This window comes from Neopelma chrysocephalum, unplaced genomic scaffold (assembly GCF_003984885.1).
Source record: "Neopelma chrysocephalum unplaced genomic scaffold, ASM398488v2 Primary Assembly neopelma1_42b, whole genome shotgun sequence".
Lineage (NCBI taxonomy): Eukaryota > Metazoa > Chordata > Aves > Passeriformes > Pipridae > Neopelma > Neopelma chrysocephalum.
The window spans coordinates 5,255,424-5,280,863 of record NW_020897701.1 but is presented as its reverse complement, the minus strand read 5'-3'; the positions used below and the strand labels follow the sequence as shown (position 1 = coordinate 5,280,863).

Sequence of the window (25,440 nt, the reverse complement as noted above, 5' to 3'; positions counted from 1 at the left end):
TCCTCCCCAAAGAAGATAATTTTGATAAAGCCATCACTATGTGGTAGAAGTATTAGAAAAAAAAAAAGAAAAAGCCTGTTGCCACGACCTAGTTACCTCATAACCATAAATATTATCTCTTGAATTAATATATTTAACTATTTAATCCTTATTTCACCTTTGGCAACTTTGTGGATCTTAATATAATTTACATAGTAAGGTACCTAGGCTGAGAAATTAACTCTTACTTTTGCTAAAGAAAAAATGCTCCAATAAAATTTGGGTAAATAATTATGGTAAATGGTTAATTATGACTGTAGCACAAGTCGTTGCCTTTGGGAATCACTGCCTGTTAACACTGCAGCTGCTCTTCTTCTGCTGTTTCCTGGGATCACATTCACTTTAGTAGATCACAGTGACCCCGAAATGTGAATGAATGTCTGTGTGATCTTAGCTGCCTAAGGTTTCCCTCCCAGAGCTCAGAAGATGGACACAAATGGGGTCTTATTTAGTCCCTCGGAGCCATCAAGCGTGCAATCAGATGTGGATTTTTTTTCCGTGATAGTGACACACTTTCAGATCTGCAACAGCCGATTTGCTAAGATCCTTTTGTCATCATCAGGTAACGGTGTTTTGTTTCGTGCAGCATTGCTTTGGAGGAACATCATAAAAGGCAGAGGAAACAGAGGAATGCACCGCTTCCCTCTGTGTTTCCCTGATCTGCTCCCATGGGGCTGATGCACTTCCGTGGTTTGTACTGAACATGAAAACCTGTGTTTGTGGGCATGTTGATGATATCAAACAGGTGAGCTCGAACGAACGACTGAATAGGAAAGGGTTAAGCCTTGCTAATTGTCTTACTGCTGTAAACAAAACTCTCATGTAAAATAGCGAACTCTTTTGTGTCTTTTGTGTTTTGCTCTTTATTTCTGTGGCACCGGAATGCGTTCATTTCACTAAAACCAGGAGTAGCGATAGTCGTGTTCTTGAAAAAAAAGCAATAACTCAGCAACAGAAAAGCCAGGTGTTCTGGCAGGACAGACATTTATGGCTATTTTAATCTCATTTACAGGAAGAGGGGGGACCAGCACCTGTAGCCGAGGGGCGGTGGGTTGGGCCCGGCGGGGCCGCCTCCTCGCCCACCGCGATAGCAGCGGCATCCCGGCAGCCGCGGGCCGCTGCCGCCCGGGACCGCCCCGTCCGGCCCCGTCTGGCCCCTCTGCGGTCGGGGCGGGAAGGAGCAGAGGAAAGGCGCACAAGCCGCCTTGGCCGCTGGGGTAGACGCCCTCCGCTTGCGCTCGCCCACGCCCGGCGCGGAGCGGGCGCCGCCCGCCCGAGGCTGAGTCCCGGCGAGGCGCGCCCGCGGGCGGCCCGCTCCCGGCCGGAGGAGGAGAAGGAGGAAGAGGTGTAGGACCATGCTGGCGGGGCTGGGGCGGGCGGTGCGGAGCAAGTGGCTGCTCCTGGTGCCGTTGGGCAGGCGGGATGGCCGCCCGCCGCTCTCGGCGCCTCAGGTAAGACGGGGTGCAGGGAGCGGGCGATGTTCCCCGCGGGACAGCGGCGGGAAGAGGCGGAACTGCCCCTCGTGCCTGCTGGCCCTTCGCCCGCCTTCCCCCCGGGAAGAGGGGCAAACCTTGGGGGAAGTGTCAGCCCTGCGGGGCTGGGGCCGGAGAGGCTCCGCCGCGGGGCTGTCCCGCCGCTGCCTCGCTCCCCGGGGCGGGGGTGACTCAGGCGGCGGGAGGAGCCGCAGCGCCGGCCGGGCGGGGGGCCCCTGCCCCGGGCTGGTTGGAGAGCAGTGGGTGACTCACAGGCTGCTGCTGTAAACAGCGGGATATAAAACGGGAGCGCAAAAAAAAAAGTTTTTCTTGCGGGCTGTCGTGGTGCTGCCGTGTACGTGGAACGCTGCAGTCCACCTGCCTCTGAGCTTCTGGCTTTAGGAAGTCCCAGAGGTCCTATGAGTAGGAAGCATGAAGGCACAATGACTTTAAAGATCTGCTGGCACTTAGGACAGTGTGGTGTTAATAGTCCTGAACTACTGCCTGCCGGGAGAGGAGGCAGTTTAATCGTTCATTATTGTTTTAACTAATAGAGATGCTAGGAAACATTGCTGTGATGAGACACAACAAAACCCTGTCCCTGCGTCTGCCGCCCATCCATAGCAGGGAAGTGGCCTGGGTGTGTGGTGACATCCACACAAGGAAGCTCAGGGCACTCTGGGGCATGTTACTGAGCAGCTTCCACAGCCTGTGTCTCGACACCTGCGGTGGCGGGTGGAGTTGAGGAGTTGTGCAAAATGAACTATCTACTTTTTCCTAATATTTTTTTCTCAAACTATTAAAAACCCCTTGTACTAAATTCCCTTGCACTAATTTGCCTCACTTCTGTTAATGCGAATAGCCTTTCTTTGCTTTGTCATGCGTGTATATGAGGACATTTAAGAAGGGAATTTAAGATAAATATTGATTTAGCCTCCTTGATCTTCTAAGGTTTTAACACGGCGTGCTAAAAACATCTTGCAGCTCACAGAGCATTTACACTCTTATTCAGCACACGCTGACATTACCTATTCAGTTTGTCACCTCTGACTTCTCCAGGGTACTGCTTTGCAGACAAGCTTCATGCTTTTTTAAGGCTCTAAAATGAGACTGAAAGCTGATAAAGCTTCAAGAAGAGACACCAAAAATGAGAGGAGGAGGAGGAAAAGCTTTTGCTTTGGCAGTGCTGTCATTATAAGAAAGAGCAGAAAAATGATCGTCTCTGTTACTTCGTGGGATGGAACACGACAGTGACGTGCCTTGGGAATTAAATTCTTGCACCAGACAGATGAAGCAGAGAGGTGTTGTAATGCTGAGGAAAAATCTATTTGGGAAAAGTGTTTAGTACAAGATTTGGTTTATTTCTTAAATAAAAATTTTTGGAATAAATTAATATACACTTCTTTTTATAGATGCAGTTGATAGATCCAGTTTTCCTACACAGTTGCTAGCATGATAGATAATGAAGCATGTTTACTGATTTCCCCTTTACTGTTTTCAGGCAATTAAAATATTTGTTCTCCTAAACTTTAAATGAATGACCTGTAGATGTAATTTCAAGCTAGTAAAATTTTTAAAAAGTCCCAATTGTTATTGCAGTTATTTAGGTCTTTATATTTTGATGTAATGCAGAACATCAGATTGCATACATCTCATCCAGTGCAAGCACTGTTGTGATGGTTTCATTTTTTTACACCATTGCTGTTCAGTATTGCTATCTCTGCTGTTTGCTACTGCTATTTGGTTAAACAAATATTTTGCCTCTAGCTCTGGGAAGGAAAGGTTGGAGTGCTTGTGCAGGACTGAGGAGCAGGGCTTGGTCACTTGTTGCCTTAGTGTTTGGTGTGGTCTGGAGCCATTATGGGCTGCACTCTTCAGCTTGTTTCATGCTGTATTCCATAATGGGAATCAGTCTGCCCATGTACCTTTTGGGGCCTTGACTGAAGGTTTCCATTTGTAAAGCTGGAGGTGGTACTTCAGTGGCCATGCAAGGTTACAGTACGGGTTCTTTGTGTACTTTGTCATCCATACTTTGAGATATTTAAGTATTGCTGTGTGGATGGGCAGGTGTGTAAGTACACAGTGTATTTGTGTGCTGTGTTTTCGAGTAATAAATACAATGCTGTGGTGATAAACCATTACTGCTAATTTACTGTAATTTTTTTTGCTGTCCTAAGGAGCTGTATCTTAATTGTTAGCATCTCAGCTCCACTTCTAAACAAAATTTACAACTCCTCCTATGGCTGTGATTAAATGCTTTGCCTTTGGAGTGATGCTTATACAAATTCTTCTTTATTTTGTAAAATTGAGTTCTCTGTTACGTGGATCTTTTTATATATAGTGGATCTTTGTCTATAAAGTGTTTAGTGCTTAGACAGACTCTAGTTGCCTGGGATGTCCTGGGCTTGCTGCTTTGACAAGAGTATGTTAGAAATCTGGACAGCAAGCTATATGCAAAAGAGAAAAGGTTTAGGCAGTTTTTCAAACTAAGTGAGGCATATTATGTTGTGTTCTTTGGACAGGCATTCTTGCTACACATGGCTTTGTTCCCAAAAGGGTGCAGTTAATTTTGCTGCAGTTGTAGATTTGTAATGCTGCAGTTATTTTGCATGTGATAAAACCTAAAGGTTGCCAGCTCTTTCACTTCCTCTTCACTTGCACGTTTTAACTCCTTCAGCTCTTACTGAAAAAAATGCCCTGCTTGCACTACTCTCTGTGAGGAAAATCTCCCCTCACCATATCACAGTGGAGAATACATGTGTTAACACCAAATCAAAGCTTTTAATTGCTGGAATTTTGTTTTAATTCATAAACCCTCTAAGCCAGGAAACATTCAAGGGACTGGATTTAATTTATTTTTTTTCAGATGGTTCTAGTTAGTTTTTCTGTAGTGCTGAATCCTGCTGATGTAAAATTGTGTTTCTTTTTATGGCCATTCGTATGTGTGAGATTTCAAGTTTAGTCCATGGTATGGAGATCTCTACCTGCATGCCCACATCGGTTGGGATGGGTGGCAGCCATGGAAAATGAAGTCTGGGTTACATGGTTTCTCTCAGCTTAAAACTAGGTTTCTTTGCAGTCACACAACCCTGTGTCTAGCAAAAACTGTTTCTGTCCTGTGTGAAGATGCTGGAGTGGTGACATTTCCTCTGCAAAAGGCAGGGCTTGCTTTGAACAAGTATTAGTGATGGAAGTAAAACGGGAAAACTTTGTTTTCAAAATGTAAGTTTATTTAGCATCATTAATTCAGAATGTGTTCCATTTCTATGTGCAAAGTTCTCTTAAAACTGTGCCTCTAGAATACGCTGTTAAGGGGAAAGATCGTGTGTAAGCTGGCAAGATCAAATTGCAGAGGCTTCTGTGAAGAAATTACGGATTTGCCTTCTTCCTCAATTGGGATATTGCATATGCTTGTTGCTGAGGGGAATTTTCTTCCTAGTTGCAAATTGCAGCCAGTAGGAGACTCATTGGGTTTATCTGCAGAAAGCAGAGTAGAGGGGGTTTTATTTTTGGGCTTTTTTTGTCAGCTCCCAGTGTCATCCATATCTGTCGAAAATGTTTCTTTTAGTGCTTTCAGCTGATAAGTTTTTGACTGCCAAGTTTTTTCCTCAGACTGGCTTGAACTTTTTCCTGTCCTTCCTGTTAGTTTTTATGGTTATTCTTACTCCCAATTTACCATAATTCTTCCAGCATTATACCTATCCAGTTTGTCCTTCAGTTTTATAGTCTTATACGGAATGATCTAAATGTGTCCTAATAGCCACAGGATGATTAGAAATGTGGTTTTTCATTTAGGTCTTTTATTTTGTCTCTTTCTCTCTTGCACATAGTCTGATGCCGAGATTTCTAAGATCCTCTGTCCAAGGAGCAATCCCAGGATATCCCAGGCAGCTACACAGAAGCAGATTGCCATTGAGTGTCTTATGCAGCCGAATATTTCGCACAAATATGGTTTAAGTCGCTGCTTTGTATTTTCAGCCTACATATGTCCTTTGGAAATTGATATCTAATTGGAGCCAAGAACTGGGAGGAATTTGTGGCCGCTGGATGTGTTTTCTCTTGTCTTTCCTTCCCTTTGAAAGTCTTGCACAACAAAAGTTAGCTAGTTGATCCAAGTCTTGTTTTCTAAAAGAAACCTCCTGCTTATGCTGGCGTATGTCAACAAACTGCTAAACTGTTTGTTTGTGGAAGTACCGTTCACTTTTACAAATACTAATTTATAAACGCTTTAAAAAACATTTAGAAGATCTCTGGCTCTTCTGCTGTAGGAAATGTGCCTGTCTCAGCAAGTTCCTTTTTTTGCTTTTGATACTGTGTCTGTGGCAGAATAGCAGGGTGGTATTGGGAATGGTCATTTGCTTTTGTTTCTTTTCCTCTGGCAGCTGGGAGCTGGCTACGTTTTCACTAATAAATACACTTTTGGAGAGAGATGTGATACAGCACAGAAGTTCATAATTTCTTTGTACTTCTGTCTACAGATACTCTCATGTACTGCTTTTCTGTGTCTTCTTTCTCTAGTATAGATGCTGTAGTGACTTAGTGGGCTGTGAAATACCCTTGTACGTGCCTGTACAATTCCCTGCAAAACACTTATTTCCTTAGAGGTTTATGAAATTTCTAATAACCAGCCTCAGTGTTTGAAACTAGCATCAACAGCATGACTTCTCAAAATTGTCTGTTGTTTTCCAAGGGGGCAAGTGACAGAAAAGTAGCAAATTGAGATGTGTAGATCAAATCAGCTGTCCTTGCATAGCATATTAGGATGCTCTTTGCCTACTTTGTCACCAGATGTGTGTCTTTTGTGGTTGTGCGAATATGGCAATTTCTAAGAAAAGGAAATGAAAACCTGCTCCTGCAAGGCTGGAAAGAGTGTGGTCATACTCTTCAGAATCACAAGCTTAAAGAAGTTGGAGCTTTTGTGTGCTAAGTAGAGGCTGTGTGGTACTGCAGAAATTGCAAAGAAACCCTAAAACCGAAATGCTGGTCTAACATTACTGTCTATAGCAGAATATGTATAATGTTTTAACAAACTTCTTGAGAGGCTTTCTCATACGTGATATAGGAGTAACAGACTGTGCTTCCCAAAGGTTGGGAAGTACATTGCTCCAGGTATATGCAACAGCCTTATAGTAAAGGAAAATAAAAATGTGTGTAATTTCCTGTTGGTAACCATAGTGACAGTATTTGTTTTATATTTTTTTAATTTAGAATGGGAATTTAAATAGTGATACCATGAAGTGATAGCTGTATTGGGTGCTCTGTGGTTAAGAAGCAGATGGCAGAAAACAATATTGTGATTTCATTTGTAGTGGATGCCGTGGTCATATAAACAGTGCTTTAAGTGTGAGTAATTTTTTCGTTGCTCATGAGATGAAGAACATCTAAGTTTGGCTCTGTTCCTTGTAGCACTCTGAGCAAGGCCTTTGCTCACAGTCTTTATGTACCTGTAAAAAAACCCCGAAACTAAACCTCTAGAGGATGTCTGGGGAAATTGCTTTGCAAGTGTCTTAGATGCTCTGAAGATTTACCACAAATCACTGAAGTGCTGAGTACTTAATGCTGTTGAGAAACCTGTAGTATCTTTTAAGAATACGAGTCTCCTCTGTTTTTCTTTTTTCTTTTTACATTTTTATGTTTTAAAGCTTATAAGGTAAAAATGTAGACCCTATTTTAGAGTTTAAAATATCATAATTTCTGAAGGGGTGGGAGAGGAAGGAAACGGAAGTAGAGATTTGGGGTTTTTTGGTTAGTTGGTTTTTGTTTTTTGTTTTCACCTTCTGAAGTACTTCTTACACAGTAACATTTTTGGCATCAGAGAGGAAGCAAACAGTACACCTGTTGTCAACATCTAGTTAAAGAGTAAATACTCATTTCCCACTTCCTCTTGAGGGGAAAGGAGCTGAAGGAAAACAAATGGAATATCTGGGCTTGAGTAAGGCTTGCTTTCTCTAGGGTCATCTTCACCCTGATGATGTACTTATAAAACAGCATCAAAGGTGAATTTCTCATTGGGTTGCTCGTTGGTGGAGTGGTTCCTACATCCATATGAGAAGGCAGTAAGCTCTTCTGAGCCTAGAGGTGTTCCATGGTCACTTCTGTGCCTTTTTATATTATTATATTAATTAAACACCTCTTAAGGGCATGTAGCAGCAGCTCTTGCTGTGGGTTGGTTTTTCATATCTTTTGCTCTTTTTCAGAAAGAAGAAAGGGAGAGACAGGTTCTTTGTGTTGCTACCTCATCCTCTGTCTTACTGTCAAGATATTTTGTAATAACCTGGTGATTAGGTTTGCATGGGGAATAGGTAGCCTTTTGCCACTTTAAAGACTGTTTACTGTGTCGTTACTGTATCCCAGGCTAATCTGAGGAGCCCAACAAAAATTAAACTAAACTGTTTGTTCTGTGAACTTGCATAGGGAGGCCAGGAGGACGACAGCTGTCAGGCCCCTGCAAGTTATTTGTTGTGACTTTTTCCATTCTCAGCTGACACATGAGTGCAGGATCATCTTGAAATACCTGCCATCCAATGCAGGTATTCATACATGCTGTCCCAAATATACTTTGTGTTTGCCAGGAAGACTGATCTTTTAATTCCTGCAGTATGTGAAGTGGCTTGATCTGTAACAGTACTGCTGTACACCCATTTGTGACTGATACAGTGCTTGAGGAATCTGGTGTGATCATGGTGAGGATAGATTGCTTATGGGGAATGCTTGACTCCAAGTCCATGATCCGAAAGTGCGGATCCATACTCTGAAGATCTGATCCATCATTGGTGAAATAAATCCCTCATATTGGAATGACTCTGTAGCACAGCAGCTGAAGAAGGGAACAGAAGTTAAAATGAACATTGGTTGGCTGCCTGCCTACAAGGATGGTAGCTTTTGTAGTCCATAAACTAATTCTCCTTTGTTCAAGTGAGGCTGGGGATAAGCAGGTGGCACTGTCAGGTGCAAGCATAAACAAATAGCTTTGTGCTTGTGTGATGAGGACTGGCAAGCACAACCTCCCCCCTTACTGTAAGGAAACATTCAGGAGTCCCTCAAACTGAAATGGAAAAACTATGTTTACTCTAAAAATGTGAAATTTGTACCTTTAAAAAAGTTGCATTTATCATCACAAGCACAGGCAGCACATCTTCAAAAGGACAGAAAAATGGAGTACATCATACACAGGCAAGATATAATCTACTTTTCTCTTCTACCTCAGATAAACAATTTTGAAGCAATTATTTTCACATTTACTATCTGGTCATTTTAGATCAAAATTAGTTCAGTCTTCACATTCTAGTCAGATGGAGAGAAATAAATTATCCTCTTTTGAGAAATATTTTGTTTATCTGCAAAGTAAGCAGTGATTTCATCTTCCCAGCATCTCCCCATTGTTACCTAAAACTATAGTAAAGGCATAATGAAATTGATTTAGAGATCACAAAAATATCTTTAAATGTCTTGTATGTTTGCCAGAGTAGTGGAAAAATGGCACTGCTTTTGTTCCTGGCATATCGAACTCAATATATCATGAGGGTATGACTTTGGCCAGAGTGCTGTGGTAAGGAGAAGATCACAGAATCACAAAATGGATGAAGTTGGAAGGGTCATCTGGTCCAACCTCCCTGCCTAAGCAGGGTCATCCTAGAGCACATGCCACAGGATTGCACTCAGATGGTTCTTGAATATCTCCAGTGAGGGAGACTCCACAACCTCTCTGGGCAACCTGTTCCAATCTTCCACTCCAAAATGAGTGTATAATGTAGTCACTGGTTGTACTTGAAGAGTTTATGCCATACTGTTCACAGAACAATGTTCCTATGGTTTTGTTTGAGGTTTCTTTTTTCTAGGGCCTGACCTGACCTTCTCTGTACCTTCTCATGCAAACTATTCTTTATTTATATTCTGTACTTGCTTTTTGAACCAGCCACTCTCTGTCTTTGACAGCAGATCTGTGAACATTGTGCTATCTGTGGAAGAAAGACTTCTTTTATAAAACACCTTTATGTGTTTGTTTGAAATAGAATTATAAAGGTGCGAAGCTCCTTAGATGCAGCAGCATCTATGCTCCTAAGGGCCTCTGTGGCCTCAGCTGCTCCTCTTCCAGCCCCTCTAAGCTAGAATCCCTGATATGAGACATAGTCATGACAGGATTCCTGATCCAAGGAACAAACGTAGCACAAACAAGGGTTTCCAGCTTGGACCCCCTGAAGGTTTCACTGACAGGGGTGGAGGGAGGATTTGTGTGGCTGTGGGCTGATCTCCAGGCTGAGCTACGTAGAGGCTGGGAGCTGAAGTGATGATTCAGCTGGGAGTGGCACAGAGGTTTTGACTAGCCTGGGGTATGTGGCTGAATAAGTGTCTTAGCAAGTTAATTGCAATAAAGATGAGTTAAACTGTCTAAAAGTGTTTGAGAGGATAGCAAACCCAGTGCATAACCACAAAGCAGTACATCTTCCTTTTCTACAGATACTATTTGTTTCTGCCTTGCCCCAGATAAGGAAATAAGATAAAAGAATTGTTTGCAATCAGTAAAATGAAAGTAATTACAAAAATATAAGCCAAATAGAAGAAATATATCTAATAAAAGTAATGCTGTGTGAGAAGTCAAAGTTAAGAGTCTTGCTGACCTGAATGCTGCACCCAAGGATGGCAATATTGAATCAGCTGAGTGTTGGAAGACAAGGATCTTGATCAGTGGCTCAGGTAAATACTCAATACTATTAACATAGTTGAAACTTAAAGGCAGTTGCTTTTCACAACTGTATTCTAAGAGCCATGTACATGGTCTGTACAGCTGATGTGTTTTAGGTAGACCAGGTACCTTTGAAATAGCAAGGTGGGGAGTTTATCTTTGCTTCTCAGTGGATTGGCCCCTCTCCTCTCTATCTCTGCAGCTTTTCAGAATTTTAAAATTTTAAAACTACCAGGAAGTTGTTAACACACCAGTTTCTTAAAAGACAGTAATTATTTTTAAAGTTTACACTGAGATCATGACTTCCCCAGCTCTGTAAATACTTTTCCAGAGCAACACTCATGCTAATATTTTTAACTAAAAGCAGGAAGTCTCTTAAATTTGGGGAGGGAGGGAATGGAAACACGCCAAATAACGATCTTGAGCAATCTCTTTTCTTTTGCTGCCAGAGGCGAGAGGGTGAGTGTATCTCTTCTGCCTTCCCCTGTTTTGATTTGACTGCTGGATGACCACAAACTCTGTTGAAACAGGAAAACTGAATCAAGTCATTGAAGCTCTTTTGTGAGGAGCTTTTGTGCTCAGTAACCAAATACAGTATAGGGCTGAATCATGGCATCTGTGTCAGATGGGCCTTTGCTTTTAGTTTGTGCTTCCCTTTTAATTTTATATGCTGCTGGCAATATCCTGGATTCCTACTAGCACCTTCCCAAAGACTGCTTTTAAATGAGTCCTGAACTATTCAGGCATCATGTTACATATGTTTGTGGCACAACTTTTGGCAGTTTGCTTGTTGGTTTGGAAAAGTTTTTTAAAGCCATAATGTGTTTTCTGTAATATCGCAAAGCATAAGCCTTGCTAAAGGTGCCACACAAAGAAGCTGTGAAGGTTTGGAATGGGGAGGTTCCTGGGGGCTTTGCCCTCAGTTGACTTGGGAGATGACCTGCTGCAGGGTAAGTTGGAACTCATTTAAACAAAGGAAGTTCTAATAAAAATTTTGAGACAAGATTCCTGCCAGAGTGTATTCCCAAGCATTGGCACCACAGTAGTACCTTTGGCAGTCAGTTCTGCCTGGTATGGTTTCTCAGCTAGCTGCAATGGCTTTCAGTCAAAAGCAGTTTTTTGTAAGGCAGGTAACACTATTTTTTTTGTGGAGCTGGAGCTAGTCCCAGTTTAATGTGCAGGGACTGAAATTGCTGTACTGAGTTGTCTACCTTTTATCCACCGATTTTAACCAGCTGACTGTGAAGGCATTCTTCAGTGTTCTTTATTGGAGCAATTTTAAATAACATTATTTATCTGAAGCCATAGGATTTGATATGCTATATGATATGAAACTAAATTCATATTTACATCTGTGTGCTTTAATCAGAAGCCAAACACTCAGTAAAATCAGGCATACTTAAAAGATTGCTGTTTGAAGGTTGACGTTTCAGACTTGGTCTTGCAGTGCCCTGTGACTGTAAGCACACTGGAAATGTGACTGAGCTGGAGTAATTTAAAGAGACATAAAATAAGCCAGGCCCTAAAACTGAGTTAGCTGTTAAACTGTGCGCGCTCCTTGAAGTACTCACCCCAAGCTGTTCTTCGTGGCAGTGGAAGTGTAAACTGAGTATATTTTGCTATAGATCAGAGCCTGATACAATTTTAATCTGAGCAAACCATCACAGTGGTGCTGTTCTTCAGCATTTCATAATGCAGCACATACTGTAGCTTGTTTTCTTGTGAGTTGTTTACCTTTCCTGCTGCAATGGCCGTGTTACTTTTCTCATGAACAGGGATGCAACTGTCTTTGGGGATTCCTCTGAGCCAGCAGATGAAAACTGTAATCTCACTGGTATTCAAATACAAATACAGCTTTGGGTTGTTGGAAAGTAAGATCTTAAAAGCATGCATTCTACCACTAACAATTATAGCTTATCTTGTCTCCCTTGGTATTAACTATCAGTAGTTAATAGTTTTCTTGCCATATTACAAAAGCTTTTGTGCAAGTTATGAATATTCATAACTAATGAAAGAAGTAACTGCATATGGTGACATAGTAAGGTAGATGCTATCAAAAGTTATTAAAAGGCTTAAACAAAAATGCTGATGCAGATACGCTGCTAAAAATTTTGAATGTCATATAACATGTAGAATTGAAACCTCTAGGTACTGCTCTTGGCCTTTGTGGTGCTCTTAATAGTTTCTACATTTTAGGTGAGTCTCTGTGTGCGTAATCCCATGATTTAAGGACTTGAGCTTTAAGAAAATATACAGCACTTCATGGCAGCACTCAGACCAGCGAGATCTGCCAGAAGCCAGGAGCAATGTACTGGTTCATAGGTCAGTGCATACTGCTATGGCACAAGCTGATCTTATCTGCAAGCATGCAAGAGAATATTTATGTATTTATGTGGCACCAATTTGAAATACTCCATATGCACAAGCAATGCAAAGTTCTGGGAGCAGCCATCATAAAAAATAGTCAGCCAGCAGCTATTCCTAGGCCTGGAACATTCTCAGGGGGGAAGCTGTAGTTGGAGGAACTTGTTTTTGTTTTGTTCCCTGCTTTCGTGCTCTCTACATGTCTACCCTCCACTGATGAAAGCAGAAAAATCTGGTGTCTCGCTTCAGGGAAATTTGTCTGAAGCCCAACAGCACATAGGGAATTAAATGTTCTACAGCATTTATTCCAGGCAATGGTGAAAGCACAGATTTATGGACTCTTTTGTTTAGTCCAGGCTATCAATATTTAGTGGGCAGTTTGTCTGTGTCTTTACTAGTTTGTTGTACCATGCTCTGGCTGGTGTAACATGCACTCTGTAGTACTTATAACCCCTCATCAGTGAAGACCATTCAGGCTATCCATTTTTGTTTGAGTTACTGTTTGATAGTGCTACTTAATGCCTCTGTTTAAATTTCAGTGGTTTGCATGTAGCTTCAGAGACTGCAGCTGCAGTAGGTAAATATGGCAGACGGTAGGTTTTTAACTGAACTTCATTCATTTTATTCCAAGAGTGAAAGACAATAAAAATATGGGGACAACAACCTACAGAGACTGATCAGTCTCTGTATACTCTGGTATAAAGATATATGTATATATATACTTTTTTGTGTAGCCACAGACAAGTGAGGAAAGAGTTTTTCAATATGTTTATTAATCCATATCAAATCCTCACTCTCGGAACTGACACACTGACAAAGCATACCACAGCAAAATCCTGTGGTGTCAAAGAGATTGTGACCGTATTTTTCCTTTGTACTTTTTCCAGGATAACACGTTGCAAAGATGATTATGATTATCTATTACTTACTTGTTGTTAATCAGATATTTTTTAGAATTTTCTAGACTTTTAATAAGCCATCATTGAAAAAATTCAGACACTGTTTTGCACTCTGGGAAAATGCTTCTAATAAGGACCTTTAGGATTCAATACGTTACTGCAGCTTCTCCAGACTGTATTTTTCTCAAGAAGTTTTATAATATGAGAAAGATTTACAAGAGTCCTTTTAACTGTGTGACTGTAGGGAACTCAGCTCAGGTCCCACTGTCTTCCTTCCTGACAACAGAGCAACAGTCAGTCTGAGAGCGTGGCCGGTCCCATTTTCTCCATTTCTCTGAGAAGGATGGTGAGTTGTATAGTCCTGAGTATCTGCATTTCATATTGCAGATGGTCTTGGATGCAGATTGGGCTCTGTGGGCATGATTATGCTTTTCACTGTGGCTCATTCTGAGTGGGCTTACAATATCCAGAAAAAACTGTCCATATGGAGAGACTAGCTGGGAACCTGGAAGCAGCATATAGCTGCTCAGTGTGATGGTGCACCTGGACCAGAAAACCTGTCTGTATTGTGTGGTGTGCATGTAGCGTGTACCTTCTCACCAGGCTGGGAAGAGAGCACTGATGCCAGAGCTTGTTTCAGGCTGTTGCCTCAGGATGCAGCTTTTTGTCCAAACGTCAAATGCACAAGATAACAGAAACAAAAAAAATTTCCTTAACCAAAGTAGGTTGTAGAGTATAGAAAACTTTTTTTCTCTCTGGATTTCTAGCAGTCAACATCTTCTGTGTCCTCTTTAGTCATTTGACAGCAAGCAGTTCTTGAATATTTTGTGCGTGTGTATTTTTTTAATGTCATTACTTCTCAGAAACATTAGGTACTCATTTTCTAAACAAAATATTATGGTTCTCTGAACTTGTCTTCCATTGAGATTTGAGCCTTTGAGATGTATTTTAATAGAGGGTTTTTTCCAAGCTCTTTTATACTCAAGGGGATAATACATGCTTTTATAAAAACTGAGATTCTTATCCTGTAGACAAGCAATTACAGACGGTCTGAAGTAAAGAGCACAAGGATTTGGGGCGTGTACCGGTCTGTGAATTGCTAATGGCTATGTTTTACTCTCTGGGATTGGACTTTTTAATTTTTTTTTTTTAACTTGGTCAGTAGTATTGACCGAAGTTAAAGATTGACTTGACTGAATGTGAATGGTGGTGTTTCAGAAGGGAATGGGTTTCAGCATCAAATTGATTTTATAACAAAGGAAGTTTGATTATTGCCTTGTTATTTTTTCAGGTATTTTCTGTCAAAGTGTTTTTTGGTCTCACTCAAAAACTAAAAATACTTTCAGTTTTAGTATTCAGCCTCTCCTACATAAGTCAGTGAATCGTACTACCATGATTTAACACAGAATAGCTTGAGCAGATATTGTTTTGCTAGTAGAATTTACAAACTCTGCTCGAATTAAGAAAGATGTATCAGTGAAAGTACTACTTCTGCTGATATAAATCCATCAGCTGTAGGAATTCTGCTTTTTCAAACCTGTAACAAACAACCCATGTCCCAGATTTGGTAAAAGTCAAGGAACCGGTGTTATCTTAGTTTAACATCTTTGAAGGAAAAAGAATCAGTATAATTATTTACCTGTTTTGCATATATGAGATGTTCCTATACTGAGAGGCTTTGTTGATGTAACTATACTATACTTTTTGGGACACTTTGACAAGCAGGAGACATAATATTTATAATCACAGTTTAACTTAGAGCAGTTACTAGCTGTTTTCTGTTTGCTTTCAAAGTTCTAAGCTTAAAATAGCATACTAACATCATGGAATCATAGAATGGTTTGGGTTGGAAAGATCATTTTGTTCCAAACACCCTCCCATGGGCAGAGACACCTTTCACTAGACCAGGTTACTCAAAGCCCCATCCAACCTGGCCTTGAACACTTTCAGGGCATCCACAGCTTCTCTGGGCAAGCTGTTCCAGTGCCTCGCCACCCTCACAGTAAAGAATTTCTTCCAAACATCTAATCTCTTTCAGTTTGAAGCCATTCCCCTTTGTCCTGTCACTACAGTTCCTGATGAAGAGTCCCTCTCTGGCTTCCTTGTAGGACCTCTTCAGATACTGAAAGGTTGCTTTGAGGTCTCCATGCAACTTTCTCTTCTCCAGACTGGACAACCCCAACTCTCTCAGCATGCCTTCATAGGGAAGGTGCTCTAGTCCTTGTATGATCTTTGTGGCCTGCTCTGGTCCCGTTCCGACAGTTCCATGTCCTTCTTACACTGGGGGAAGCAGAACTGTTATGCCGTATTCCCAGTGGGGTCTCTTGAGAGCAGAGTAGAGGGGGAGAATCCCCTCGCTAGACCTGGTGGCCACTGTCCTTTTGATGCAGCCCAGGATATGGTTGGCTTTCTGGGCTGCGAGTGCACACTGCTGGCTTGTGTTGAGTTTTTCATTGATCATCACTCCCAAGTATTTCTCCACAGGACTGCTCTCCATCACTTCTCTCTCCAACCTGTAGGATATCTGGGATTGCAACAACCTGGGTGTAGGACCTTGGGCTTTGCTTTCTTGAACTTCACGAGGTTTGCATCAGTCCCCTTCTCAAGCCTGTCCAGGTCCCTCTGGAAGGCATCCGTTCCCTCCAGCGTGTCGACTGCACCACACAGCTTGGTGTCATCTGTGAACTTGCTGAGAGTGCCCTTGATCCCACTGTCCAGGTCACGGACAAAGATGTTGAACGGTATTGGGCCCAGTACCAGTCCCTGAGGGATATCACTCGTCACTGTTCTCCACCTGGACAATGAGCCGTTGACCACAACTCTTTGCATGCAGCCATCCAGCCAGTTCTTTATCCACTGAGTGGTCCATCCATCAAATCCATGTCTCTCCAATGTAGAGACAAGGGTGTTGTGGAACAGTGTTGAATGCTTTGCACAACTATAGGTAACCGAGGTAGATGATGTCAGTTGCTTTGCCCCTATCCATCAATGCTGTGGCCTTGCCATAGGAAGACATCAAATTTGTCAGGCATGATTTGCCCTTAGCAAAACCATGTTGGTTGTTACCAATCATCTCTTTGTTTTCCATGTGCCTTAGCATAGTTTTCAGGAGAATGTGCTCCATGATCTTGCCTGGCACACAGGTCTGTGGTTCCCTGGGTCTTCCACTTTCTCCTTTTTAAAAATGGGAGTTATATTTTCCTTTTTTCAGTTGTTGGGAACTTCACCCAAATGCCATGATTTTTCAAATATGGTGGATAGTGGCTTAGCAACTTCATCTGCCAGCTCCCTCAGGACCATCAAATGAATTTCATCAGATCCTGTTGCCTTAAGAGACTGCAGAAAAACAGGACTCTGAGCCAACTTAGTGTATAAGATAAGATAAAGAGGGTAGATCCTTTAATTTCAGGCCTGAGGCCTACAGGAATACACATGATGTGCCTCCTGTGTCCATGGGGTTCCACAATTTATGGTGTTAACCCATCCAATCTCAAATTTATCCACCCCCCGGCACGCCCCTCTGGAAATTGAGGCGGGGGGCTCTGGGACCCTCTCTTCCTCAACCTCCTCTTTATCACAGCACATACAGTCCTTGGAACTTCTCCAAAGTTCTGGGCTTGAAGGTCGCTGTACCTTTGTGGTTTCTTGTTGTCCAGGCCAGGGCGCAGATGTTCTTAAACAGAATGAAGGCCTACCTTGAGGGAACAAGCTAACAGAATTTTGAGGGAGTGATATGGGACGGGGTTTGGTATGTCCAACCGTTAAGCTACTGCTGTTACTTTTACTGGAAAATAACTGGTAAGGGATATAATACAGCTACTTCTAAAATCTACAAAAAGCTAAAGATCAAAAAATCCATAGGCATCATCCCATGGACTTGTGCACATTCACGTTCTTTAGATGGTCTTGAACTTGATCCTCTCCTACAGTGGGCAGTGGTTCTTCATTCTCCCAGTCCCTGCATCCCTGTATTTGCCTTTCATGACTTGGCCAATATTTTACATATATATGTTTTTACTTATATACTTACACATTTAATTTGGGGTACGGTACTTTAAATACTGAGAAATTGAAAAGAATGTTTGGAGTGATGCTCTAATAAACGTTCTCTCAGTATCTAGTTATGTAATTGACAGTAGATTTTGCTATTCATTGATCATTTTCTGTATTGCAGCTGCTGACTTTTCATTAATGGGGAAGAAAAGTTGAGTGGATTTTTTTTTTTTAAATTAGGCACTTTAGAACCAGTAGCAATAGCTAAGGTACTCCCATAGTTATATACCTGATGTCTGTGTAGAGATGTTTCCTGATGATAGCTATATCAATAACCTCTTTGTAGTGCTGAGAATGCCTTAGCAGAGCTAATGTGAAAACATATTAAAAATACATAACTCCATCTTTAAGATCTTAATTACAGTGAGGCAAGAGCTATATCCAGTGTTGAGCCAGCTGGAAACTAATGACATCTATTTGGTGATACTGTGAATCAAGGTGAGCAGCTTGCCAAGAGTAACATGTCAAATTTTCTTTTGACACATCAAATTGTCTTCTTCTTTGCTAAAGCAGAGGTTAAGCATTCTGATAGGTATTCAGTGGAAGCCAGAGGAGCTGTCTCTCAAAGAAGCACAATGCTGCCAGCCAATTAATTGGCATATCTTGCCTCTAAGTGAGGCAGTGACTCTCAGTTTCTATTCAGTGTGGAGCTCTGTGGGAGTCAGGAGCTGGGAGCTGATGACTATCAATGCACTGGGACGCCAGCCCTGTGCCAACCTGCCAGGACAGTCTTTAACACTAGCCATAGTGCTGCTTTTTACACCAACACCATGGGATTCTGATGTCTAGTTTGTAGAAAGTACAGAGGCCAAACTGGAAGCTGTTTTTTCTTGCCCACTGCCAAATGCAACATAATCATCTGTTTTGTTGCTACCAATGCCAAAATAAATTGAACTCATGCTTGTAAAATACCTGCAGTGTGATTCCTGTGTTCTTAGTGAAATACAGAAGTGAAAAGCTGATGTAGTAAAGAGATCTGCTTGCCATGGATCTGAAGGTATCTTTGGGAGTGCAGTCCTGGCATTACTCTTCTAATGGTGCTGGTGGCAGTTGAAGTGGAGTTACAGAAATAAATGACGCTTAAAATCCTCGTCAAAATCCCCAGACATTTCTTCTGCTGAAAACAGTCTAACGTAGAGTTTTGCTGCAAATTGGAGTTATAAAAGAAAGCTGCTTTGTCCTATCTTTGCATTGGCACATAAAAGTCATAAAAATAAATTGCAATGTTGTTTAGACTCACAGGTGTGTCCAGAACTGCACTTCAGATTAACCCTTTGGATTTGATACCTTTGTGGCATTTTAATAATTATGAATGTACTTGATTTTCTTAGCAAATAAATTTACAGATTCAGACCCTGTAACTCCAGCACTTGGGTTTTTTAGTGCCTGTTCTTTTCTTGAGCTGGTCCAGGGATCCCCTTTCAGTTTTGAGTGCTGACAGGAAGAACAGTTACTCTTTTTCCTAGAGAGGTCTGAACATGCTGGATGTGGTAAGTATAATTTTAACAGGCTGAAGATATAAGGAAAGAGGAAAAGAAGAGGGAGAAGTGATAGTTGTAATGACAACCATTTCCTCCTTCAGACTCGTCAGAGAAGGAGATGACTAGGTCCTGTAGTCCTTGCTGTGTGGAGCTTTGGGCACTGGAACAGAGTGTGACCAGGACTTGTTTTGCATCCTCAGAAGGGTGCAAAGATTGGGGCTGCTCTATGCTTGCTACTGACCTTTCCCTGTAGCTGCTAGAGCCTGCAATTGTCTGATTCCTTTTTTTTCATCATCTGCCCTACCCCACCCTGGTTCTGTGCTCAACTGGAGAGCACTTGATCTCTAACTGTGAAGTGCCATCCTTCTGTCTCCTCTGAACAATTTCAGAGGCTAAGAATTGTTCCCTCACTCTCCTTATAGTTAAAAAAGGAGTTTTTCTGATCTGTGCAGCTGAAGCTCATAAAGCAACAAGTGCAGAACCAACATTCAGATGATAGGAGGAGTGACTGAAGTTCATCTCAGAATAAATGTTACCATAATATATAAGTAGGATCTATTAATGTCCTAGAGGAGGAGTGTTCTTGCATTGCTAAATATGATATGCTCTCAGCTGCAGGCCATGGGGGATGACAAAAGCATAATGCTGAAGTAAAGTTAAGGAGAATCAAGCTGAGAAGTACCTTGGCATGATTCTAGTAGTTAAATATTTACCAGAAGCAGACAGCTCTTGGAGTCTCATTTTTCTTCAGCCATCCTTATTAATATAAGGTAATAAACCATGCATAGAACATAGTTTTCCAGGGAAATGGCTGCAAAGGGTCTTGCTTCTTGAGCAAGGATGATTAATGTCTGGTTCCATTAAAAAAAAAAAACTAGAATACATTGAGTATTTATTGAGAGTCACTGGAAAACAAAGTTTCTGCTGGAGCTGTAGAGTTGGTGTAGCACAGCATAAGAGTGTTCTGCTTCTGTATTCATTTCTGCAAGTTTCTGCTGGCCATAATAGGGTGGTTATGAAAGTGGACATGCATTTAGTGGTTTGATGTGGTTGGATTTTGCTGTTTATCAGCTGCAAGTTCAACAGTCCATCTTGTCTCTCTTTAGCCTTCTGTTTGTAAAGGAGAGAGTCCTGTGAACCTGATGTTAACTTGTGTTAACGTTGTATCACTGGGTGCAGTGATTATGCAAGGCCTCTCCATATCTACATCACTTCTGCAGGCATGGTCATGAGTTTGCGGGCTTGATTTGCTGATGTTCTCCTTCACAGCCCCCTTCATGCTCACCCTAGGTTTTCCCTCTGGACTGCAATGCTTAATGTGCCTACAGAGGTCCAAAATCTCTGTTACGTGGAAATGGAAGAGCAGCGGCAGTATAGCTACACCTGCTGTGTCTTCACACAGCTGCTAACATGACCCTGCAGCTGCTGCTACTGAACAGAGACTGTACTTATGTGTACCTTATGTTTTGCATATGCAGAATACAAGATGCATTTCTGAAGTGGCCAGTGGTTTGTTGCTCTGTTTTTTGTTCCCAGGCCTTGTTGTCTCACTGGTGCTGAAAACATAGAGCTGTTTGATAAAAGAGATTAATAACTACAAATTCTTCTTGTGTCCCAGTGAAATCCAGTGGCATAGATGTTGAAAATCTCAAAGGCAGTTGAAGAGCAACGTAAAAGTGAGAGGCTTTTTGGAGATTGACATAGTTATTTTGTAATTTTTGTTGTACTAAATTAAACTTGAAGTCACTTGATATTCCATTTTACTAGGCATTATCTCAGTGCTGGACAAAAAGAAAAAATGTGGAAACCCTGTGAGTATGCTAGGATGGTAGGAAAGATGAGTGTGGTTGTGTTGCATGCATAGGGGTTGTTTTGGGGGCAAGAGAGTAAGAGCACTGGTATGACAGTACCTGAAATACAGTATTAGGCTTTAGTGTTCATGTTATAAAGATATTGATCATTGAAGGGAACTCAGAAGCAGTGTAAATGGGTAGAAGTTGTAGAGATTAATTGATGAGGAAAAATTTAAGAACTAAATATGTATAACTTGCTTAAGCAGTGACTGCTGGGGTTCATAAATCTAACAGGTGTGAGAGGTGCAAGCACAGAAGAAAAGAACTATGCCTATAGTTGGGGATGTGTCTGAAATGGAAGCTTTGAGTATCCTATGCATGACTTCCTGAGAGTGAAATTAAGTATGTTCTTTTGGGAGAGGACAGGAATTCATGACTTGATATACACAGAGCTACACTAAACAGATATCTGTGTAGTAGGGAAAAAATCCTGTCCTTCTAGGCTGATTAGATGTGTGTATTGAGCCTGTCTTTATCCCGTGGTGTTAGACACATGAGCTGTCAGCGTTGTTTGAATCTAGTGTGGAGGACACACAACGCAGCAAGAGGTAACTGTGTTGTCTTGGGTCCTACAGACAAATGCTGATTTATAAACCTGACAAAGTCGTCCCTCTCTCCTCATCCTTAAACAGCAGGCTGGGGGAAGGAGAGTGTTACGGTCCTTTTCAATCTCTCAAATTTACAGGACAATGTACTCTATAAACTAAGCTTTATTTAATGAGCTCATTATGAAAGAAAGCAAACAAATATGTCAGTTGAGCTCAATCCTCTTTGTACAGACTAGTCTAACATGATTTCACTAATTCATCATGATTTCATTTAATTCATGAGTGATTATCTTTTAGAGCCCTTACAGCTAATTTGATTAGACTTCTCTTCACAGTATAATTGAGCATCTCTGTCTCTGATCCTCAGACAATTGCTGCAGGCAGGGAAGAACAATTACTACTTTATGTACTTTGAAAAACCAACACAGTTAATATAATTTAAGTTACTTTAAAGGCAACATAGGTAACATTCGCAAGTTCTTTGATTTGTAACTTGTGCACTGGTGAGCAAAGCAGTGACCTCACTGATAGCGCTCATCCTTCCTTCTCCCTCACAGGGTGGGCATCCCTGTGTCACACTGGGAAGCAAAAAAGTCTCAGCAGTCTGACTGCTGCTAGATCTGCTTCAGAAGTTGTTTGTTGTTTGGAAGTTGGAGCTATACCGTTTCCCTAGGATTCCCCAAAAATGCCAGGCAATCATAATGCAAGGATGGTGGCTGCAGGAGACAGCAAGCTACAGCTAATGACCTGCAGCCCTTCCTGCCCAATGTGTCCTGTTAGGGCATTGGTCTTGCTTTATCCTAATGGCACTGCTCCCAGCTTACATGATGCCTTGGGGTGGACTACTTGTCAGCCAAAATGTGAGCAGAAGCTGAGTGCAGGCAGAGAGAGACTTTCTCAGACCTACCTCTCTGTCTGATGGTCAGGCTGAAGCTGTGTGGTCACAACAAAGAGTCCTTTGCCAGGGACTCTTTCTTAGAGCTTTACTGCTCCTCCTTGGTATTCTCCTTTGAGAATGTTGCATTTTCTGCTGCTTACAGTCACTGAAGTATGCAGGCATGACAGAAGTCTACCTGAAGCAGGCTAGAGTCCAAAGTTGAGTTGACTGCAGTGTGTGCAGCCCCTGTACGCTGCACTTGTTTCTTCCATTTGATGCAGCTGTTTTCTTCGTTTAGGGAAATATCAGAAGTCTATGAAATTGGATCTGCTAAAACCAAGTTGCTGAGTGTCTTCCATACATCTGATCTTTGCAGTGATAGTTGTGAGACAAAGCAGAATCATAGTGTGCAAGGATGTTAAGCTGCTGTATTTTGTGAAACCCACATAAAAAGTATTTGTATTTTGGACTTTCAGAGAGGAGACATGTAAAATGTGCTGTGAAAGTGAATGAAAACATTCTTGCCCTATTCTCATTCCTCGTTGGGCATCCCTAAGGGATTTGCCCACCTGTGGTTGTGTGGGAGAATGTTGATCTAGCTGGACTGTTCTTGGACCATGATGGCCATTTGTGGGGGTTAAGAAAAGTTCTTGATTTCAGTGTGGTTCTTTTTTCTTGACAGCTGATCTGCTATGCCATAAAAATACAGGCAGCAGATGTGACAACACTCCAAAAAACCAAGGTCCTTTGATAAATATTAAAATCAACAAATGCATGCATTTACAAAAGAAGTAGGATTTAGACACTACAGATTTAAAATTAAGAAATTGTAGGTTGATAGTTTGAAATGTAATGTTTATCTTGGTAGGATTTTTTTTCCGTTGAGTCCTAGGACAGGAAAGCACACAGCACTCTTTCACATATAATGCAGAGATGATACTCAGGTTTTCTTTTTTGCTCCACCATAAGTTTTCTGTGTTACCTTTAAGTAACTTAAATTATTTAAACTGTGTTGATTTTTCAAAGTTGATAAAGAAGTAATCGTTCTTCCCTGCCTGCAGCAATTGTCTGAGGATCAGAGATGCTCAGTTATACTATGAAGAAGAGACTTATAATCAAATTATGTGTAAGGGCTCTAAAAGATAAGAACATATTTCCTACCTCCAACCTTCTCCTCTTCTGCAAAGCAATTTTTTTAAAAACATCTTTTGGCACGCTCACTGCTTTCCTGTTGAGCAGCAAATACTGGCAGCTGTTATTTTCTGGGCAGAGGTGCTCTTTACTGTCTGTGCCCAAACACCCAGCAGTTGAAAATAAAACACTGGAAAGGATTAAGATGCCAGGTGTTCATTCTGTCTCATATTTAGGATGCCAACTGTAATTACCACGTAGAGTCAGGCAGTTGAATCGGAGGCTTCTTTCAGAGAATGTGAAGTGAGGAGGTGCCAAGGGCTGTCTCAGGGCACTCCCTTATGCTTTCTTGGCGGGTGTCAGTCAGCAGCTGTCTGTCACAGGCTGAAAGTGCAGGACCTATCACAGCAGCTGCTTCTCAGGCACTGGCTGTAGTGAGACAGGAATGTGACCTCCTTTCTGTGGTAGGAGCTAAACAGCAATGTGGACTAAAGGTTTGGAGTAAAGAAGCAGCACCCCATGGAGACCTAGGAAATCTGGAGTCATATAAAAATGCTTGCTGTTTTTGCCAGTTTAATTTTCAGAAAGCTCTTGTGCTTTTCTACATTTGAGCTGTTTTGTTTTTGTTTAAATGCAGCTGTACTTTGAAGGGTTGAGCTTAGGAAGCACATAGTTAATTTAGTCTTCTAGTTTACAACTATTTTATAAAATCCAAATGAATTACACAAATAATGTGTAAAGAGCAAAGTTAATACAGGTTTTCAGCATTCTGACTCATATACAGGTATGCAATTAGCTATTGGACCCTGGCTAAATCTTCATGCTCCAAGCTGATGGGTATTGTTGGTAGTTGTTCCAGTTGAATCAGCCATTAAATATTCACAGATTTACAGTCAGCATAGAAGTGAAACTGTCAAAACAACTTGACTGATAATGACAAAGAAATAGCTATCAGAGAAGTGGCAGGCAACTTCTGGGCTGAACTGTTTTGCTTCAGAAATTTCAGTACCATTTGCATTTTGTATCATTTCTGAGAAATGCATAATGCAAAATGTATTTTTGTTTTTTTAAGAATTCTGAGGTTTTCAAACTTGTCAACTATCTGTTGTTTTTCTTGCGTTTTGACTGTTTTTCCTTGCAAAAGAAAAAAGAGGAAATAGATGAATGACTTACTCCATGTGTTATAAAAACATATGTGATGATGGGTGAATTTATACAACTTAACTGCCTGACCCCATGGTCTGCAGGCAAGTGATTGAATCTTATTTTTTTAAAGTTTTTAAAAGACTCATATTAATAATAGTATTGGATAAGTACAAGCAGGTAGAAACACAGCAGTTGAGGTCAGCCATTGTTAAACACAGATCTACTTTTCAGTTGAAGAAAATGAAAGGAAATGGTGCTATTATCTGATCTGCTTGGCTCCATGTAGAAGGTCTTCCTTTCATGGTCCTGATAACAGGAACAGGATGTGGAAATTATCTCATCCGGAATACAAGTGAGAGTGTATTATGAAAGCAAGTGCAGACTAAAAAGGAGGGCAACTTAGAGAAATATGCCAAAGCTGCAAACTGTGCAGGAGGGATGGGAATTTTTGTCTGCCACTATGCAGTGTCCACCTCAAAAATAGCTGCTGACTGCTTTTCTTCTTCCATTGCAGTAGTTTTAATTTCCTTTGCCTGCTCTCTGTAGCTTCAAATGAAAACCATAAAGATGAGAGAAGCAAGAGACAGAGACACTAGAGAGAAAGCCCAGCTCCTGAGGAAGCAGATAAATCAGGTGAGAAAGCAACAGGTGGTCAGTGTTCCCTATGGCGTGCAGGTTGTGGTCAGCTCCGCTGCTCTGGCATATTGCTCAGGTTTCTGTATTTGTGCATGTCCCAGCCCTCTAAGTCCTTGTCTGCAAACCTTCATTTGTGCTGGTCTGAGTGTTTGGGGAAACTGGTAGCTGTTCAGCTGGTGACCTACCCAACGTCACCAGGCAGGATTTTTCTTACTGGGGACATCTCTTACAGGGCACATGCAATTGCAGGGGCAGAGG

General features: G+C 41.5%; 1 protein-coding gene across 4 annotated transcripts in view; it reads left to right on the top strand.

Annotated features, from left to right (window-relative positions):
- Positions 1-673: 673 nt before the first annotated feature.
- Positions 674-25,440, top strand: part of MCUB (mitochondrial calcium uniporter dominant negative beta subunit) — a 50,224-nt gene continuing 25,457 nt past the window's right edge. Inside the window, exons 1-2 of one of the 4 annotated variants that reach the window (XM_027677050.1) lie at positions 17,242-17,255; positions 25,093-25,179. In XM_027677050.1, coding sequence (XP_027532851.1) covers positions 25,099-25,179 — 81 coding nt within the window. In that variant the 5' untranslated portion in view covers positions 17,242-17,255; positions 25,093-25,098. Of the gene's footprint in view, positions 785-16,564; positions 16,601-17,241; positions 17,256-18,973; positions 19,001-25,092; positions 25,180-25,440 lie in introns of those variants that run through there. The other 3 variants (XM_027677049.1, XM_027677052.1, XM_027677051.1) reach the window with 3 other exon arrangements.